The following is a 20,351-nucleotide window of genomic DNA, read 5'->3' as shown; positions in this document are numbered from 1 at the left end:
TTGTTTTATTTTCAAGGTCTGTGAGTTAAAATTGGATATAATTTTGTATGCATAATCTTTTTAAGCTGAGAGATGTATCTGATAGAGCTCCTAATTTGTCGAGAGCCATGTCGGACGTGCCAGAGCCCTTTCTTTATCTGACCGTAGGTACTGATGAGCGTCCCCTCCCTGACGCCCGCCGCGTGAGACCCACCCTGCGGTGGCCGGGTCCCGCAGCCGGCAGCAGCGGGGCTGATACGTGACCGGCAGCACGCGCTCCCCCTCAGGTCCCGACTGGCCTGTGAGCGGGCCTGCTGTCCGTCGTGGGCGCTGGCCAGTTAGCTGGGGCAGCCTCCCCAGCCGACACTTAGCTCGCCTTCCCCTCACCCTCCTGAGAGGCGTTCTGCGGTGACCATGCTCATCGCTGTAATTTCATTAACTGTCCATTACACTGCAAGCCCTTGTGAGTTTTCCTTTTATCTAACACATTTTCCTCTGTTAAGCTACACCTGCCACCAGCTGTTCACTGAAGTTTTTAAATATGGGAATATCAGCGTTGGGGGGGGGGGCTTGCTGTCACGTTTGCAGACGCGGGTCTGAGCCCCCCAACCCCCACCCCCAGGGACTGGGATAAATTACTCCCTGAAGGTGCTTCTGAACCATTGCTTTACAGATTCTTTTCTTTTTCTATTCTAGTCAGCACCTCAGCTTGTAGACAATTGTGTTTTAAAGCTAATTTAAGTCCACAGTTAATTCCTTAGTGCTCACAGAGAGAGGCGGTTACCCCCCACCCTCCACCATCGCCCGGGTGCTTGGCTGCTTGGAGTCGGCGGGCCCAGGGCTCTGTGTCTCTTTAGGGACTGGGTGTGAGCTGACCGCAGCAGAGGAGCCGGGCGCCGGGGACAGCACGCCCTCTCAGTGTGCCCCGCTTTGGCCTAAAGTTCACGCTTAACAGCTTCTCTCGCACCATTGTCGTCTCGCTCTTGGAACACCTAATTGAACAGAATGAAGTGAGCGGCTCAAGGGTAATTTAAGAGAGCTTTACTTTGAAATCTCATTGTTTTCTGATAAAATGCCAAGGCTGGAGATGGATTAGTTAATCCAGAGGATAATGAAATCACTTAATCTACTACAGAATAGTTTTAATAAATGAGCAGAAGCTTTTAGTTCTGCCCGAGGTAATTTAATCTCAAACAGTAAGGATACACAGTTTTATCGAAGGATTTGCTCATTAGCACTTGGACCGAAGAAGGTAAGACACTGCATTTCTGAGTGGAGGTTAGCGGAATCAGAATTGATGGACTTGAATGGTTTAACAGGGATGTGTGCTATGCTTTACTTGCCTTCTAGCAATATTTCCCAATATAAAATTAAGTTATCAGATACATACTAAGCCCTGTGCCAAGTCGTGTGCTGGGCATTGAAACAGGAATCAAGAAGTAGAAAGGCAATCCCTGTCTCAGGAAGCTTGTGAGCTGCAAGTCAGTAATTAAAGTTCTGTGTGGACTCTGCTACTAATTGCTGTGCAAGACTCTGTCAGCTGCTGAGTGAGAGCTTTCTGTGTTCCGAGGATGCCCTCTCTGCCCTGAGTCCTCTCTGGCCGACAGCCCCAGCCCGGCTCCCTTTGGACTGCAGTTAGTGCGGCGTATGTCTTTCTAGGGTGTTTCTGATAGGGCGCGCAGAACCAAGTGTTGCCATGTCACTGTTTTAAGTGATTTTCCTAACAGTTGCTCTAGAGATTACAAAATATATCTTGCCACCACTTACCTAAGGTTTTTCTGACTCAACTTGGTGAACTGTTGCAGGCTTGCTGCAGTGCGGCCCCGTCCCCTTTCTTTGTCCTCCGTTGTCCTGGGTGTTAGATTCGTGTTGTCCACCCAGCAGTGTGGCGCTGCAGTGAGCTCCTGTGTGCAGTGACGCTGTTTTAAAAAGCCTGAGAGAAGAAAGTAATGAAGGTGACTTCTGGAGGGGCGGCTGCCTGCTTTCTGTGCTTCCCTGACATTTTAGTCCCTTTTCCTGAATAATAGTCTTAATTTATTTCCTTAATTTATTTCCGGGAGATCAGTCAGCTCTCCAGAGCCCTGAAGCGGTTATTTTTGACCAGTGTGTTCAGGCCCATGTTGTTTTTCAGGAGAGGGTTTGTCGGCCGCTGCCTCACCACAGGGACGGTCTCCCAGCGTGCTTCCTTTTGGGTTCTTCTTTATTCCCAACTGTTTTTCACTAAGAAGTAGCAGATTCTCCCAGAATTGTGTGTCCCTGTGGATTGAGGGCAGTCAGCAGAGTGAGAACGAATGGACAGATAAAAATAGCCAGGCCTTCCTGACTTCCTTTGAAGCAGTGTACAATCATTCGCAAAGTAGGAAAAGGAAGTTCCTTCACGGCTGCGTGCGTTCACTCGGAGCAAGCTGGCGTCGGCCCGCACAGCCCCCAGGCCCTGTTTGTGCCCCCGCCCCCGGGCCCTGCATGGAGCTGCCCCCAGCCTCTGCTGGTGCCCCCCGCCCAGGCCCTGTTCGTGCCCCCCTGGTTCTGTACAGAGACACCCGCTCCAGGCTCTACTCCACAGCTGGGAGCTGCAAAGACAGCTCTGCTGCTCGAGGCTGGCCCCAGAGGCCCAGGTTCCCTGTGGTGTGTGTTGGTCACCCCATGCTGGGGGCTGATGGGGGAGGGGAGGGGGGGGGGGCAGGGAGGGAGAGGCGCGCCCCTTCCCACGCCTGTCCTTGCTCTGTGGGAGGCCCTGGGTCCCTGGGAGACGCAGCGAGCGTCCCTGCGCCATCCTCTCCCCTCCGCTCCCCGCCATCCTAGCCTCATCTCCAGTGACTCAGGGTGGGAGGCTGGGAAGGCTGGGGCTTCTGTAGTTGAGAGGCTCCTGGGCCAGGCTCAGCGTTGGTTCAGTTTCCTCTGCTATATCTGGAGGCTTATGTCACAGGAGTGGCTTCCCAGAGGTGAAACTCCGAAAGGTGCAGGCTGCAGATAAGGGCTTGATCTGAATCAAATGGAGGTTGGAAGTCTGAACTTTTTTTATTGTACATTGTCAGTTTGCTTGGAAACTGGGTTCCCATACAGAAAGCTCTCATTGTTTGTAAATATCACCGTGCCCCAGGGTTTAAAATGCTTGAACAAAGGGAAGCGAGCGGCCAGACTTGTGGTCCCACCCGTTCTTTACGTGGACTCACACACACTCACAAGCTCCCGCCGGTGAAGCGGTGGAAACCGCTGGTCTGACTGTCCTGACCTGGTGACTTGCCGTCTTGGCCCGGCGCGGCGGCTGGGCCAGGGGCTCACGCAGCCCCAGCAGGCTCTGCGGCCCGGGCTCGGCGCGGCGCAGTGGGCGCGTGGGCTGCCCCTGTGTCCAGGGGCACTCTGCATGCCAAGCACAGCAGCTGGAGACCAGGTTTTCCTAGAACCACCACGCACCTCCAGTGCTCTGTCGTTTAGCCGTGGTTTGACGGCAGCTGCTAACATGTGTTTCCGAAAAGGTCAGGGCTCTAATTTTTAAATTGATTGCTTAGTTAGCATTTTGATAAATTAGCTTGATCATCGTTTTAGTGTGAGGTAGGTGACAGTGCTCAGCCAGATTCCCCATGACGCAGTTAGGGTTTCCCGCACCCTGCGCGGGTCAGGGGGCCCCTGCAGCCCCGGTTGAGCCCCAGTTCCCGCTTTCCTAACCAGGCGTGTCCTCCAGGGCCTGCGCACTCAGGAGGGTGCTCAGGAGGAGTTACTGTCCCCCGGCCAGGCAGAGCCTCTCAGAGGCGCCTGCTGAGGCTCCTCCGGCAGGAGGGGTCCGCGGGATCTTCGACTCCAGGACTCAGGGTCCCGCCCCTCGGCCTTCCTCTCTTCCCATGGAACTCCATGAAGACAGAGCAGCCACTGGGGCTGGCCGACGTCCTGGCCTCCAGCGCTCGGTCAGCTCGAAGTCTCAGGAGTGCGTGTGTCCATCGGAGCCCGCACTGCGAAGGCCACCCCTGAGACGGCCCTGGGAATTGTGATGATTCGGCCCCTGCGCTTGCCCTGGGGTCTCCCGACGCCCAGCCCCAGGGTCTTCCCGCCAGGCAGTGCCCTGGGCTCCAGGAGGTTTCCAGTAAGCAGGCCTTTTTATTCTATGAGGAATGCTGAGAAATAAGAGAGAAATCAGATAAGCAACGTTTTCAGGAGCTGCGTAATTTTTTTGCTGAAAGCAGAACCATTAAATTGTCTGGGTCACATAATCTTTATGTATCATCTCCAGCAGCTTGCACGGTCCTCACTCCCTTCCATCCTGAGAAGCCTGTTTTCCTCTGTGCTTCAGTGGCTTTGCACAGGAGGCCAGCATAACTGTGGAAGGCCACAGAGGAGTCGAGGTTTGACAGGTTAATTTCATCGCACGTGTGAGTGCAGCCTGAGGTCCGTCGGGAAGTTTGGGGTGAGCGCTCCATTGGTGGAAGCCGCTTATTTGTGGAGGTGCTTCACGGCCGTGGGAAGGGTGGTTAACCTCCAGGCGCCATTGGGAGGGGAGCTGGGTTTCTTGCCAGTGGGCTCTTCAGTGCAGGGCACAGCAGGCTGGCCGTCACCCAGCCAAGAGGGGGCGACTCAGGCTCGCCGGCATTGACGTGGCTCACGCATGCCTGTCGGTAGCACGCAAGGGGCACAGTTCTCTGCTCTGTCGGAAGCTCCCTCCCGCACACGTCTGGGTGGACCCTAACCGGGGCTGTCGGTGGACACCTCCCTGTGGCCAGGGCGGGCATCCTGAGAGGGGGACAGGTAACGGCCCCTTGCCTCTTGTGACCTGGCGCAGGGGAGGGACGTGGAGCCCACGCTGATGGGCAGCGAGGCTCTGAGGGGGACTCAGGGCAGAAATACCGCCAGGCCACTTCTCAGGAGTCTAGGCCGTCTCTTAAGGAAGCGGAGACACTACTCATGCGACGCGGACCCCAGGTGAGAGGGGCCTGGGCAGAGCCTGGGTCAGGGAAGAGGGGAGGGGCTCTTGCCGCGCATGCAGGGTGCCTGCGGGCTCACTGGGCCCCGCCAGCAGCCAGTAGGCAGCGCCCGTCAGCTCACAGCCCAGGGCTGGCCCTGCTGCAGTTTAACTAGGCTGTGTTCAGTCACAAAATGCAAGACCCTGGGGACGGGCTGCAAAGGTGGGAAGCTGTGAGCCGTGTAGAGCCTGGATCTGACTCTGGGTGTGGTCTGGGCTGCCCTCTTGCGCTTCAAGCAGATGTGCTGAGGTGGGGTTGACCACGGCACAGATAAACGTCAGGTGTGTGGCCTGATGGTCCGACTGTGCGCACACGGAGTGTGACCACAGGAAGCTGAGCGAGCCTCATCTCACATAGTGCGGAGCAGAAAGGTGTTCCGTGAAGAGAACTGTAAGGGCCTACTCTCAACTTTGATGTACAGCATACGGTGGTGTTGGGTCTCTAGGACCTGTTTATCTCCAAACTGCGGGCCTCTGCCCTCCGGTTCCCCTCCCCCACCCCACCTCTGGTGACCACAGATCTAATCTCTTTCTCCAAGTTTATTTGCTCGTTTTTGAAGGACAGCAGCCCCACCGCCGCGCGAGGCAGGGCGTGGTGGCTCGGTGTCCTCGGCAGTAGTGACCGCCCCTGCTGCACATGCTTGTCTTACAGCCTGCTGACCTTCCGCCCATGGACACGCCCGGGGGGCTGTCCCCGCGCCAGACAGATGCCTGTCGCCTCAGAACGCCCTGCCCCTGCGCTGCTGCCGCTGCAGCGCCTGCGTCTCTCTTGACTCTGTGTAAATGGAATCACGGTGTGCAGCTGGGGGAAGGGTCTGGCTTTTCTCATCGAGCGTAATTGTTCTGAGATTGGTTTGTATTGTTCTGTGTCAGTAATTCATCTCCTTTCCCGGAGACTTGTCGGTTTACGGCTGTGTCCCCGTTCGGCTGTTGGTGGACATGGGGCTGTTTCCAGCCATCGCTTGTTGTGAGGAAAGGCCCCCTGGACCGTCTGTGTGGGCGTGTGTGGAGGCCTCTGAAAGTGGTCGTCTGAGAGGGCTGTGGACCCCGGCCCTCCCTGTCCTGGCCAGGGCGGGGCTCGGGCGGCCTCGATCCTGTCCTGGCTGGGGTGGGGGGCATGGGTGGCCTCGGTCCTGTCTTGGCCCGGGGCGGGGTGGGGGGCTCGGGCGGCCTTGGTCCGGTCCGGTCCGGTCCGGTCCGGTCCCGTCCGGGCCTGGCCTGGCCTGCGTGTGTGGTTTGGTTTCGGTTCTGCGGATGCCTTTGAGTCCGTGATGTTGGGTGTCTTTCCACGTGCTCCCTCATGACGCATCCAGGACCCTTCTCCGTGGAGTGTGCATTGCGAGGTCACTCACTGCAGGGGAGAGGTCATGCTGTCTGGAGCGTGAGCCCTGCTTCAGGGAACTTCCAACATTCATTTTGAAACAGCATTTCCACGCCTCTTACAGCGGTGCCTTTTCCTGGGCGATAGGCCGCCTTCGGAAGACTGAGACTTGTGGGCCCGGCGTTCAGACTCCTGCAGACCCCACCTCCTCCTCGTGGCCCTCAGCCTCTCTGGCTGCGTCCTGACCCCTGTTACACCAGAAACCAACCTGTGTGCAAGCTGAAAGCAGGCTGGGGGGCGGGGAGCGGGAGCCCCGCGGGAGGGCGCAGGCGAGGCAGGATGCGCCGCCCCGCCCCCCGAGGGTCCCGGGAGCCACGCCCCTCTGGACGGGGCGCCCTTGGTCGGTGTAGGAGAAAGAGCAGCGGTCGCTGCCGGAGGCTGTGAAGGGGGCTCCTGACCAGGCGCGTGTGCTGAGCCCTTCTGTCCCCGCGTTGCCGCCTCCCTTGGGGCCCTGAGGGCGGCCTGGTCAGACAGGAGACCCCGGTGCTTGCAGGCCCCCTCCTCGCGCGGCGTTCTGAGCGCGGCCTGGCCTCCCCGCCGGGCCCAGGGCTGCGCTCGGAGCCTCTGCTCTTCTCTGGCGGCTGAGCCCTGGGCCACCCCCTTTCCTGGACTGTTTCTCAGACGTAAGGTGTTTGAATGAGCCCAGGTGTACATTCTCTGTTCTCTGTCTTTGTAAAGTGGTGTCTTATTTTCAGCAGCCTTCCTGTTCAGAAGATGAAACTTGTGTTGTAAAGCCCATTCTGTACTGAAGCTTCTGGATCCTCTGGCCTTTTCCCCTGGATTCTCCCTCCTTCCCTTCAGGGTGCTCCTAAGCCAGCCCTGGAGCAGCCTCTGCAGAGCCTGGCCCGCTGCCTGGGGTCGGGCCTGCCGTTTCCAAGCGCATCCAGTGAGCAGCGCGTGCCCCCTCCGTCCTGTGGGTGTGCCTGTCTCACGCGTCTGTTCCGCTGGGCAGGCGATCGTGTCGCTTCCGCTTCCGGCTCTGGTGCCGCTGTGGACGCTGCCCTGGGGGCTTGTGTCCATGCTGTCTGGGCGTGGCCTTCCGGGGCCTGTGGTGATGCTCTGTGTACGTGGCCAGGGGTCAGCTCCCTGCCCCGCAGCAGCTAGGATGGGGCTCTGGCTCCTCCTCGCCATCCCCAGCTTCTGGGGGTCCAGCTCTCAGGGCGCTGTGCAGCCGTCCCCAGCTTCTGGGCGTCCAGCTCTCAGGGCGCTGTGCAGCCATCCCCAGCTTCTGGGCGTCCAGCTCTCAGGGTGCTGTGCAGCCGTCCCCAGCTTCTGGGGGGTCCAGCTCTCAGGGCGCTGTGCAGCCGTCCCCAGCTTCTGGGTGTCCAGCTCTCAGGGTGCTGTGCAGCCGTCCCCAGCTTCTGGGGGTTCATCTCTCAGGGCGCTGTGCAGCCCGGCGGGGGAGGCGGTGGTGCAGGACAGTTCTGGCCTGGGGCTCCCGGGTCACCAGTGGCGTCCGGCTGCTTCTCCTGCGCTGCTGGTGGCCCGTCGGCCGTGGCGGCGTGTTGGCTCAGGACCTCTGCCCCTTTCCACGTTTGTGCCGTTGGATTGTTTGCTGCTGAGTTGTATGTTTGTTTGTTTCTCATGGAAATTTTCAGATAGTGACGCGCTAAAGCAGTGGCGACAGTAAAATGACCCTCGGGGACACGCCCAGGCCCAGGTGTCCTGGTCACCCCAGCACCCCCAGGATTCCACGCAACATCGCCACTCGTGTCGACACCATCCCTGTGGCTCAGGTGGTAGAGAATCCGCCCACAGTGTGGGAGGCCTGGGTTCCATCCCTGGTCGGGAAGATCCCCTGGAGAAGGGTATGGCAACCCACTCCCGTATTTGTGCCTGGAGGATCGCATACTCAGAGGAGCCTGGTGGGCCACAAGAGCTGGACACGACCAAGCAACTAAATGCGCGCCCGCACACACGCCTGGACAGACTTCAGACTTCCCAGCTGAATCCTGGTCAGCTTTACAGTTGATTTGCTTGAATTAAGATCCAAATAAGGTTCGCACATCGCCTTTTTTCCTTTCGTTGTCTGTCTGGAAGGAGCCGGACAGTGTGCCCAGTGGAGCGTCTGTGTCTGGGCTTGGGGAGGCTAGCCCTGCAACGCTGTCCGGGGGTGAATTGGCTGGGTCTTCCCCTGACTCAGGTGTTGGGCAGAAGCCCCTGAGCTGTGGGGTTGAGTCCGTCTGTCCGTCCAGGCGGTGGGGTGGGGCCGGCGCACAGCACGGTTGCCAGATGGAGCTTTCCAGCTGCCTGGCCCGGGGAGCCCTCTTCCCAGACGGGCTCCTTGGCGGCCGCCTGTCCCGCGCTCGACCCTGGCCTGGCTCCCCAGCGGGCGGCGTCCCGAGTGGGGTCCGGCTGGCGACGCCCCCATGCTGGGCGTCCTGCCGCTCATACTTCTAGCCGCTTTGGTCTTCGGAGAGTGGGCCTGCCTCCAGGCCACACGCTGGGGCCCCCAGACCTTGGAGAGCTGTGCCCAACTGACGACTGGCTCCCTGGGGCCGGGCAGGCTGGGGGCACCTGCACAGGCCTGGCCGGCCGTGCTGAGGCTTGGTGAGGGGCCTGGGTCCTGGCTGCCCCGCCTCCGCTTCACACACGAGTCCCGACGTGGACATTGTGACGAGCGGGCCTCCCTCCCTCCCCTGACCCGGAGCAGAGCCTGGCCAAGGGCCCGGGCAGACGTGCACGGGGCACCACGGGCTGCCTCTCCGGGGCCAGCGGGGCCTCTGCTGACTGTCACTCGGGGGTCACTGGGGAGCCACAGAAACCGCCTCCTGCCAGCTCACCCTCTTTGGGCCCTGCCTCCCCACCGTCCGCACCGAGGCTCTAACATCCCCAAACGCTGCCCCCCGCCCGGGCTGAGGCCTGGAGGCCCCTGGGCAGGGGCTTGTCTGTGGCTCTGTCCTGCCTCCTGTCACCAGGCAGTGTGGTTGGCGGGAGACCCACTGTGATGGCTGAGCTGGAGGAGGCTATGTGTTGCAGAGGCCAGCCACAGGCTCAGGCCCTCTGCCTTACTGCCTTAGACAGGAAAGTGTCAGTCGCTGAGGTGTGTCCAGCTCTTTGCAACCCCTGGACTGTACATAGCCCGCCAGGTCCTGGAGTGGGCTGCCATGCCCTTCTCTGGGGGACCTTCCCGACCCAGGGACCAAACCCATGTCTCCTGCATTGCGAGTGGAGTGTGGCTGGCTGTGTCGCCACCGTGTGACGTTCTGGGGTGCGTTTGTGGCCCTTAATTAAAAGCCAGACAAGTGGCATCATGTTATGATGTCCTCTGACATAAAACTGTTCGTGTAGCTTCTTGACCCTCAGAACCGGAGGTGGGTCCCGCCCGCTGCAGGGAACAGGCTGCGTCTGAGGTCAAGGGCCGCGGGCGGAGCGGCACCACGGGTGATCTGTGGGAGCTGAGACGGCAGCGGGGGCCCAGCACAGGCAGGCCGGCTGCCCGCGGGGCCCGGCGATGCTCCTGGGGTGGGCAGAGCACCCTGTGAGAGTCTGTGCTCAGGGCTTTGTGAGCTTTCACTTCGGCTCGTCCAGTGACCCCTCGTGTTTGTCCAGACTTAGACGTATCTCGCACAGCAGGAAAGCCCCGAAGAGACAGCCCCCCAGGATGTGCAGTCGTTAATTACAGCTCATGATTATTGTGTGAGTGTGTCTTAGGGGAGAACCGTTCCTCCTCGGAGGGCGGAGTGGTGAGCGGGAGGAGCTGCTCTGTTCCCCTCAGAAGGCGAGGCTTCGGGGCTTGGGCGCTACAGTGTTTCTGGGGTGGGTCGACCTGCCAGGAGGAGGAGCCGGGCTGTGCAGGCGGGCCCTCCTCTGCCCTTAACAACCGTTTCCTAAGACGAGGAGTCCCCGTCAGATGGCTTGAGGAAGTCAGTGCAGGTCGCGAGGCCGTGCAGGTGGCGCCCCAGCCCTGCCGCGTCGAGGGCCTCTGTCTGCCGCACTCCCCCCACGCCCTCTCCCTTGGGCTCCTGGTTTGTCTGCCCGTGGGCCCTTCCCCGTGTCCGCTCAGGGCAGGTCCCCGCGGCCCAAACACCCAGGAGCTCTGAGCGCGGACGGGGGCCGGTATGTCCCACCTTGTTTCTCAGCCCCAGGGGCAGCGTCATCTCCCTGCTGTCCGTGCTCTGGCTGTGTCGGTTCATGTAGTGTGACTTTTCCGCCCCAAACGTGAAAAGGCGGACAGTGAGACGCAGCATAGGTGTGGCCTCCCGCCCCGTCTCAGGGCCTGGCTGCCTCCCCAGGGTCGCTGGTCGGGCCCCCGGCTCGTAGGGGCCGCAGTGGGGGTCTGGGCTTTGGTCATTTCGATACAGAAGTTGGTGGTCAGTGCCCTGGGACCCTTGTGTCCACAGGCTTTGAAGGCTCTGGCAGGCCTCGTACCCGGTGCTGCCTGACCGTGGGCCCAGCCACTTCCTGCGGAGCTGGGGTCTGCTGTGGCCGCTGAGGCCAGGCACGTAGGCGGCTCTGCCAGCCCGGCTGGTCGCTGGGCAGGAAGTGGGGCGTGCTTCCTCCAGGCCTTCGTGAGTGGCCGGGGCGCGGCCTCGCCTGTGTGGAGCTGGACATGTCGTCAGGCACTCCGTCTCTGCTGCCCACAGGCCGCCCGTGTCCTGGCTCCTGGTTGGGGCGCTGCGCCCCCAGGACTGGGTGGAGGGATCCCGCAGGGGTCCTGTGACCCGGGCCTCCGCGGAGAGCGCGCGTCTGTGTGGGAGTGCGGGGACCCTGCTGTGGGGGCCCTGCCCCCTCAGGGGCCATGGACAGGCGGCCTCCTTCCCATCCTGGTTTCTCCCACTGGCTGCGTACTGAGATCCCCGGGAGGTCACGGGGGCAGGTTGGCCGTGGTGGTGACTGCAGCGTTGCAGAGCAGAGGCCGTGAGGGTGGCCAGCCCGCCGGAACTGTCGTGTGGTCCCGGTAGGGGCCGGTGCCACAGGGCTCCCGGGCCTCGGCGTGGGGGGCTGGCTCTGCCCTTCCCTGGCCGTGGCAGGCCCACCCCACACTACCCCACTTGCCCTGGAGCTCGGCAGGTCTATGCCCCCTTGGCGCCTCGACCTGGTCACTTCCATCAGCAGAGTCTACGAACAAGGCCTGCAGGCTGGCTCGTCACCCCCAGCGGGCAGGTCTCGGCGCCTGCGTTCAGTGCCCGACGGCTCCTTTTGGCGACAGCTTGTGTCCACCCCGCTGCGGCTTTGTCAGGAGCCCTGCCCTGGGCCCCGGGCCCCATGTGGGGTCAGGACGTAACCATCTGCACAGGGGTCGGTGGGCAGCCTTGGTGGAGCTCCCTGCAGACACAGGGCAAGCTCTGTGACCGCTGCTCAGGGTGCGGGGCGCGGTGCCCCGGGCATCCCCTGGGAGGGCGGCCCTGAGACAGCACCCAGGCCGTTCCGGGCTGGGGGCACTCTCTTCAGTTCGTGGCATTCTCATAAAGCGTGTGAATTCCCAAATGTAATCATGAGTTTCTGCTTCAAAAGGATTCTTGCAAATAAGGGTAAAGGCTACTTTCTAGCTGACCTGCTCTGCCATAAAGTAAGAGGCTCTGAGGGGCGTGGCGTGTCTGTAGTCGGGACAGTGCAGCCTGGACATGGACTTGGGTGCTTGTCGGAGCCCAGCTGACCCTTGGACACGCGCCGCGGGGGCCTGCCGCCCATGCCATCGGCTCCGGGTGTCCCCACTACAGACTGGCGCCGTGCCCTCACTGTGAGGTGGGGCGTCCTGTGAGTTGTGGGGTGTGGGGCGGCTGGGCGCAGCTCTTCCAAACACAAAGGCGCTGCCCCTGGGGCCCCTGACACTAGCTGGCCTGGGCCCAGGCCCCCAGCCCCCAGCCCGCCTACCGGGACTCAAGGCCTCCGCGCCCCCACCCCCACCCCCCACCATGACCTGAGGAGCCCTGGGGCGGGGGCGTCACTCACGTGTTTTCTTTCCCTGCAGAACATCGACATCACCAACTTCAGCAGCAGCTGGAACGACGGGCTGGCCTTCTGCGCCCTCCTGCACACCTACCTGCCCGCACACATCCCCTACCAGGAGCTCAGCAGCCAGGACAAGGTGCCAGCGCGCGGCCGAGGCGGAGGGCCCTTCCGGGGTGCAGGCGGCGGGCTCGGGGCTTGGCGAGGACAGTGGTCTGGGCAGCACCACCCAGGCCAGGCCAGGCTCCTCCCCATCCGGCCGGAGCCAGCTCAGTGCAGCTCGGCTCACTCACTCAGTCGTGTCCGACTCTGCGACCCCATGGACCGCAGCACGCCAGGCCTCCCTGTCCATCACCAACTCATGGAGCTTACTCAGACTCATGCCCATCGAGTCAATGGTGCTATCCAGCCATCTCATCCTCTGTCGTCCCCTTCTCCTCCCGCCTTCAGTCTTTCCCAGCATCAGGGCCTTTTCCAGTGAGTCAGTTCTTCACATCAGGTGGCCGAAGTATTGGAGTTTCAGCTTCAGCATCATTCCTTCCAGTGAATATTCAGGACTGATTTCCTTTAGGATGGACTGGTTGGATCTCCTTGCAGTCCAAGGGACTCAAGAGTCTTCTCCAACACCACAGTTCAAAAGCATCAATTCTTCGTTGCTCAGCCTTCTTCACAGTCCAACTCTCACATCCCTACGTAACTACTGGAAAAACCATAGCCTTGAGTAGCGGACCTTAGTCGGCAAACTAATGTCTCTGCTTTTTAATATGCTGTCTAGGTTGGTCATAACTTTCCTTCTGAGGAGTAAGCGTCTTTTAATTTCATGGCTGCAGTCACCATCTGCAGTGATTTTGGAGCCCAGAAAAATAAATTCAGCCACTGTTTCCACTGTTTCCCCATCTGTTTGCCATGAAGTGATGGGACCAGATGCCATGAACTTAGTTTTCTGAATGTTGAGTTTTAAGCCAACTTTTTCACTCTCCTCTTTAACTTTCATCAAGAGGCTTTTTAGTTCTTCGCTTTCTGCCATAAGGGTGGTGTCATCTGCGTGTCTGAGGTTATTGATATTTCTCCCAGCAATCTTGACTCCAACTTGTGTTTCATCCAGCCCAGCCTTTCTCGTGATGTCCTCTGCATGTAAGTTAAATAAGCAGGGTGACAATATACAGCCTTGACGTACTTCTTTTCCAGTTTGGAACCAGTCTGTTGTTCCATGTCCAGTTCTAACTGTTCTTGACCTGCATCTAGGTTTCTCAAGAGGCAGGTCAGGTGGTCTGGTATTCCCATCTCTTTAAGAATTTTCACAGTTTGTTGTGATCCACACAGTCAAAGGCTGTTGCGTAGTCAGTAAAGCAGAAATAGATGTTTTTCTGGAACTCTCTTGCTTTTCCATGATCCAGCGGATATGGTGGCTCAGAGGTTAAAGCGTCTGCCTCCAGTGTGGGAGACCCGGGTTCGATCCCTGTCGGGAAGATCCCCTGGAGAAGGAAATGGTAACCCACTCCAGTATTCTTGCCTGGAGAATCCCATGGACGGAGAAGCCTGGTAGGCTACAGTCCACGGGGTTGCAAAGAGTCGGACACGACTGAGCGACTTCACTGCTCACTACTACTCACTAGCAGATATTGGCAGTTTGATCTCTGGCTCTTCTGCCGTGTCTAAAGCCAGCTTGAACATCTAGAAGCTCAGGTTCATGTCCTATTGAAGCCTGGCTTGGAGAACTTTGAGCATTACTTTGCTAGCGTGTGAGATAAGAGAAATTGTGCGGTAGTTTGAAGGTCATTTGGGGTTGCCTTTCTTTGGGATTGGAATGGAAACCAGCCTTTTCCAGTCTTGTGGAAAGGGATTCGATCTGATAGAGCACCTGAAGAACTATGGACGGAGGTTCGTGACATTGTACAGGAGGCAGGGATCAAGACCACCCCCCAGAAAAGGACAGGCTCAGTGTACCCGAAGCCTTCTGGCCCCAGCGCCCCGCCTCGGGGCCCCTCCTGCCCTTCAGATGACTTTGAAGACCCCCCCACAAGGGGAAAACTATTTTACAAGTGTTTCTTATTAGCTTTGGGGGTGTCCAGGCAGCTCAGGTCGACCTTGTTTGGGGGTCACTGCACAGCTGTGAGGGCAGGAGGGCCCAGGGCGGCGGTCAGTGCGGCAGGCGTGGGCAGGCTGGTGGCCCTGCCTGGCCCGCTCACACGCCCGTCCCGCGGCTTCTCTTCCAGCGGAGGAACTTCACGTTGGCCTTCCAGGCGGCTGAGAGCGTCGGCATCAAGTCCACACTGGTAAGCCCTTGCCCTGAGGGGTCGGCTGCCGGGTGGGGCCCGGGGCCCTGCGCTAGCTTCAGGGACTCCCTCGGGAGGGTGCGCACGGCCCCCCACCGTGTACCCCATGCCTCACACTGAGCACCCAGGGCGGGCCCTGAGCTGGGGTGGGCAGGGTCACCGTCGGAGGTGCACCCCGACAGCCCAGCCTATGCCACAGTGGAGGGCGGGGCCCCAGGCCACCCTGCTCAGGGCAGACTTTCCTGTGGGGGCTGCTGTCTCATCAGCAGGTCTGACTTCAAGGGAGAAAACGCTGCGTCCAAGTACAAAGCCTGCCCCCCGCACCAGACACACAGCTTAGCATGTCCACAGAGTGAGGGACCCCACGAGGCCAGGTCAGGAGCCCCCAGGGCTACCTCCCAGTCCGAGGGTACCTGCTGCCTGCCTTATAGCAACCAATGGCTTTGAACGAGTGTTTACACTCGTCTTTACCCTGCAGAAGTGTTTGCGCAGAGTTCCATAAATATGTCTTGCAAGCTCACAGAAGCATGTGGTTTTGAGTGGTTTCTGTTCGATTGTAAACGTAGAGACAGAAGTCACAGTTACGCAGTGGTTCCCTTGTCTGGGAGGTTCACGCCACGTGTAAAGTTCTGATGTCTAAAAAGCGGGCAGTCCCCACCCTGAAAGCTTCCCGTTGAGGCTCTTCCACTGACCACGCCGTGCTCCTTCTCCCCGTCCGGCTGCCCCATACTCGTCTCTGCCCTGCATCCCTGGCTCTCCGGTGGGGGCCTCCCAGGCCCGGATCACAGCTCAGGCCCCCACCTGCTTCCTGGCAGCATCGCCCACACCTGCAGGCCCCGGGGTCACGGCTCGGGGCTCTGCAGTGGCCTGCAGGGCACACATGCGTGGGGTGAGCCCTGTTGAGCCTTGGGCGGCCCTGGGCCCGGCGGGGATGGAGCCGCGTCCTGCCCCCTGGCCTGTGTGACGGGGGCGGGGCCCGGAGCCCACGGGCCACCCAGGTTCTAACGGAAGCGTCCTTCCCGTCAGGACATCAACGAGATGGTGCGGACCGAGCGGCCCGACTGGCAGAACGTGATGCTCTACGTGACCGCCGTCTACAAGTACTTCGAGACCTGAGCACCCGCCGCTCCATGCCCGGCAAGCTTCCTGCACTCCGGCCGCCCGCCCCGCGGGGACGTGGCCTGTGGCCCGACCCTCTCACCCGCCTGGGTCGGAGCCGTGGTGGGAGGCTCATCCTCCGCCAGCCGGGGCATGTGGCTTCCTGAGCCTGCAGCTCTGGGGAGCACCTCGGCCACCCACCCGAGAACCCGGAGTCAGGAGCCTGCCAGGACCTGCCTGCCTCCAGCCCCCAGGCTCCCGCTCCCAGACGTGTCAGCTGCCCTCCAGCTCCAGGGGCCTGGAAACCTGGTGCCAGCTTCAAGGTCCTCACAGACGCGTCCTCCACAAGCAGTTCTTGAATTAAAAAGTGTTTTTCTTAGCAATACTGGGGGGAAGAGCTCCTGTTCTCTCAGTACCAAAGTTAAATCATTTTACTAAGCATAGCGATGAAACAGCATCCGGACGTGAGGCGGTGAAAGCCAGGACCAGCGTCACGAGAAACAGGAGGAAAAGCTGAGCGAGCTGAGGCCCAGACACTGCGACTTCAGCCCCTGCAGCGCTCGGACATGGCCTGCCTCCGGCAGGTGGACAAAGTGCCTTAGCTCTGCAGGCCAGGCCGCATCCTGGTGACCAACCTCGGCCCGTCCTGGGGCCCGGAGCTGCTGGGGTGACCTGCGTCCAGAACCCAGACTGGCAGGTGGAAGGGTGGCCCGCATCCCGGGGGCTTGTGGTGAGGAGGCAGCCGGGTGGCGGGCGCTGCGGCTCCGTGAGGCGGGAGGCTCTGGACCAGGGCACAGACGGGCTGCCAGCCAGGCAGACGTGGCCGGGATGGACTGCTGGCCTCACTCGGCAGCTCCGTCTGGGGAGGCTCTGGGTGGAGCACCGTTGTCAGCTGTGAGCAGCGCCTGGCCGCAGCCCAGGGCCCCAGAGGACACCTGCCGGCCGCCCTGCCAGGCCTCGCATCTGCTTTGCGGGCACTGCTGGTCCTGCTTGGTGGCCGTCGGGGAGAAGGGCCGCGCTGCACGTCTCTCCCCTCGGCTCCTCCCTCTCCCGCACTCGTGGCAGCCTGCGTGCCCGGCTTGTGGCCGCGATTGAGTCTATTTATTAAGTGGGGGCCGCTTTCCTGTCCAGCGGAGACCTCCCAGGGTCTGCAGGCCGCTCGCTGTCCCTGGCGGCACCTGCTGCAGGGCCTGGGGTGGGGGCCCCGGTATCCCCTAGGGGAGGGCCCAGCTTCGGCCCAGGGCTGGTGGGGCTGCAAGGGGGTCTCCTGGGGCCCTTGCTGCCTCCGAATACAGCCCGTGTGGCCCAGCCCTCGGTCCGCACGGGGGTCCCATGAGGAGACTGCAGGAGGCCCGTCGGGACTGCCGGCTCTCGGGCGGTCTGGACGGCCTGGTCCCAGACGTGCTGCCAGGCCCAGCCTGCCTGCAGCCAGGGCGCCAGGGGCCACCTGCTTCTTCCCACCAAGCACAAGCTTCCTGCAAAAGGACCCGTGGGCTTCCTCTTGACAACAGGATTCTGCTGATGACACCCTGAATTTTGTTCTATTAAATACTCTTGAATGTATTAAAAGTGCTGGAAGACCTCGGCTTGGGCTCTTCTGGGTCTCCGTGAACAGGACGCTCGCTGCTTCTGGGGCCTGGCTGTGCCGGGAGCACAGCTGACTCGGGGCCCGTGGGCAAGGAGGTGTCCTGGGGCCCACGGGGGGGCTCGGCCATCTGCCTGCGTGGCTGGGGCCACGGCCCGAGCGACCCCCGGCCTGGGCAGGCGCCGCACCCCCGCTATGGGCAGATGCTGCTCCGCTGGGGGAGGGCGCCTTGAGGCTTGCTGGGTGTTTTCAGAAGTGTATCTTCTTGAAAATAATCTTGAGAACATTTAAAATTATAAAGAAACAAACGAAGCCAACTCTACGTGGCGCCCAAGCAGTCAGCCTTTGTTCCTCGTGTGGCCGCAGCATGCCACCTGGCGCACGGTGCGGTCCTGTTGGTGCGGGGCGACGTGGGCGTCCCTCCCTGGCCCGCAGCCCCCTCCCCAGGTCAGAGCCTCGTCTGCTGCTGCCCCACCGGGGGCCGTCCCGCGGCAGCCAGAGACTGCACTGCCCGCAGGCCCTGCTTGAGGCAGCAGGAGGGGAGGCGCCACCCTGGGTGGCGGGAGGCAGACACCCACCCGCTGCCGTGCCAGCCTCCTCCACGGGGCTGGGGGTGGTGCAGGGCACCCTGGGCTCAGGGAGGCCTGGCTGGCGCAGAGCTGGGAGGTGCGGGGCACCCCGGGCTCGGGGACGCCTGGCTGTCCAAGGTGGCCCCTCAGTGGGGGCTCCGAGCCTGCAGGCCCTGGATTTTGTTGGGGGTGAGTGGGGTTCTCACTGGGGCCCAGCTCACTAGGAAAGCGCTGACAGTGTCAGGACGGGGCTCCAGGCTTCCTGGTTCTGAGACCTGCCCCTTGGTTGGGAGCGCTTGGGGTGTGGAGGAAGGACCAGGAACTGGGGGGCTGTGGGGGAGGTCTGGGGGCTCTTCCTGCGAGCTGTGCCAGGCCCGGGGCACTGGGGCCCCCAGAAGGCAGCATCTGCGTCCTTTGTGTGTCTGGGGTGGTCAGGGTTTCAAGGAGGGAGCCACCATGTCTGTAGCCTCAACTGGCTGACCAGGAGGCCTGGGGAGGGGCCTGCGGCCACAGGTCGCCAGCACCTGTCAGGCAGGACGCGGGGACACCCGTTTGCCCGCAGGTCTGCCTCCATCTCCCGGGGGGACCGCCTCTGCAGCAGGGTAAGCCCGGGAAAGGCCCCCACGGACCCTGCCCCCCGTGAAGCGCAGTGGGGAGCTGGCTGCTGGGGGCGGTGCCCAGGCCACCATTGTTCAGGACAAGGCCCCACTCCACCTGGCCTCAGGTTTCCCGCCCACAGGGATGCGCCCAGATCCGCCAGAGGCTTGGGGTTCCTGGAGCCCTCATCTCCTGGGCCTAGCCAGGCCAGGGACTGCAGTCACCTCCACAGTTCCAGAGCCTCCCCCTCGCAGAGGAAGGCCTGGTGGGCACTCGCGACGGCCTGGCAGCTCTCAGGGACCCTGGCCCCGGCACCCTCCGGGTGCTTCACCCCACGTCTGGCCTTCTGCTGCTGGTGCAAGCCTGCCACCCCAGAGCCAGCCCAGCTGGGGGCCGGAGGCCGCGGAGGTGCATCCTGGATGGGGACACAGCCCATGGGAGCGGGCTGGGGGGAGCCCAGCTGGCCCCCCGCCTGGCCTGAGCAGCTGGGCCTGGACGGAAGGAAGGGTGGGTACCTGCAGCTTCCACAGGCTGGCGTGGGGCTGGGCAGGAACACCATGGCCTACGAGGGGCCTGCCGGGCACCCCGCCCCCGTCACCTCGGTGCAGCTGCCGGCTCGCAGGGCTCCCCCTGGCCCGGCCCAGCCCCGGAGGAGCGTGCTCAAGAACCCCAGGTGGCGGGCAGCAGAGGATCACCACGGGGACGCGAGACCTGCTGAAGGGCCCCTCTCTGTGCCTGCCTCCTGTCGTCCACTCCGGGCAGAGGCTCGTGGCAAATGACACAGGCCCACTGTAGCAGAGGCCCACCCCCCACCTCTACCGGGAGCCTGGGGACCCTGCTGTTTCCAAGGCAGGGGGGTCCAGTGCCTGGGGAGCTGGCTCTAGGGCTGGAGTCCCGCCTGGCCCAGCCGACCACCCCCGTCTCGAGGACACAGCTACTCCAGGCCTGGGGCACCCACACAGAGGAGGGGCTTCCCACTGGGCCCTGCGGGTGAAGTCCGAGGGCTTTGCCCCTCTGGCCCACGCTGGCTTCAGCCCCTGGGCACTGGCTGGGGCCAGGCCGCACCTGCGGAGGTCTGGGTAGGAAGGCCATTGGGACCTGGAAGGGATCTGGGGACCCACGCTGGGGGGCTCGGGGGTGAGCGTGACCTGGGGTCGGCTGAGTGTTGGTCCCCGCCTTATGAACCCCTGCCAACCCCAGGTGACTCTCAAGCAACTCCCAGGGTGTTTGCTGAGTGAGGACTTGAGTGAATCCGGGCCGATGGGTGTGGGCGGAAGGGTTTTGTCCCCACTGTAGGAGTTTGTCCCACCGGAGGGCCTAGAAGCCGGGGAGGGAAGCCGAGCACCTGGAGGGTGGTCCTTCGTGGTCTGAGTGGCACAGCTCTGGGGGCGGCAGGGCAGAAAGATAACAGCCCTACTCTACAGGTGAGGCAAGCGGCCCCCCAAAGCTGACGGGAAAGCCACAGCACCAGGGTCCCGACTCCCCAGCCGCCAACGGTGAGTGCGGGGGAGGGGAGGCAGAGCCAGCTGGGCTGGACCAGGGCCCCGGCTGGGGGGTGGGGCGAGGGGGCTGAGCCCAGGGGTCATGGGGACGTGCTCCCGCGCCTCTCCCTGAGGCCTCAGGGTCCCATCCTGGTTCCCCCAGCCCTCCTCCTGTGCCTCCCTGTGCCTGGGGAGGGGGCCCCTGGACATCAGCGGAGACAGGGAGCAGGGGTCCCCTCTGGCTGAATGGGGTGGGGGACGAGCTGGGGAGGTTGCACCCCCAGAAAGAGGAGCCCCTGCTTCCCCCCTGCGCTTCCCCCGAACCTGCGGGCTTGCTGCAGAGACAGCTGTCCCCCTCAACCCAGCCTCCACCCCCGGGGCCAGCAAACAGCACCCCTACCCCGGGGTTCCTGCAAACCCTTGGCAGTGACACCCTGGCTTCAGAGCGGCTTGTCCTGCTGTGCTCAGAACTGGGGTGGCCCCATGTCTATCCAGAGTCAGGGTGGACGAGGGGTCCCCTTGAGTGGCTGAGCTGGAGACGG

At 61.9% G+C, this 20,351-nt stretch overlaps 1 protein-coding gene across 5 annotated transcripts in view; it reads left to right on the top strand.

The window, feature by feature from the left end:
- SPECC1L (sperm antigen with calponin homology and coiled-coil domains 1 like) overlaps positions 1-17,162 on the top strand; it is an 86,145-nt gene extending 68,983 nt beyond the window's left edge. For all 5 annotated transcript variants that reach the window (XM_060401354.1, XM_027956857.3, XM_027956856.3 and 2 more), the window contains 3 exons: positions 12,226-12,342; positions 14,420-14,479; positions 15,506-17,162. In XM_060401354.1, coding sequence (XP_060257337.1) covers positions 12,226-12,342; positions 14,420-14,479; positions 15,506-15,595 — 267 coding nt within the window. In that variant the 3' untranslated portion in view covers positions 15,596-17,162. The remainder of the gene's footprint in view (positions 1-12,225; positions 12,343-14,419; positions 14,480-15,505) is intronic.
- The last annotated feature ends 3,189 nt before the right edge of the window (positions 17,163-20,351 follow it).

The sequence above is a fragment of the Ovis aries genome, chromosome 17 (assembly GCF_016772045.2).
Source record: "Ovis aries strain OAR_USU_Benz2616 breed Rambouillet chromosome 17, ARS-UI_Ramb_v3.0, whole genome shotgun sequence".
NCBI classification, from domain to species: Eukaryota; Metazoa; Chordata; class Mammalia; order Artiodactyla; family Bovidae; genus Ovis; species Ovis aries.
Note: the sequence above shows the minus strand (reverse complement) of the source record. Positions and strands in the feature narration are given on the sequence as shown.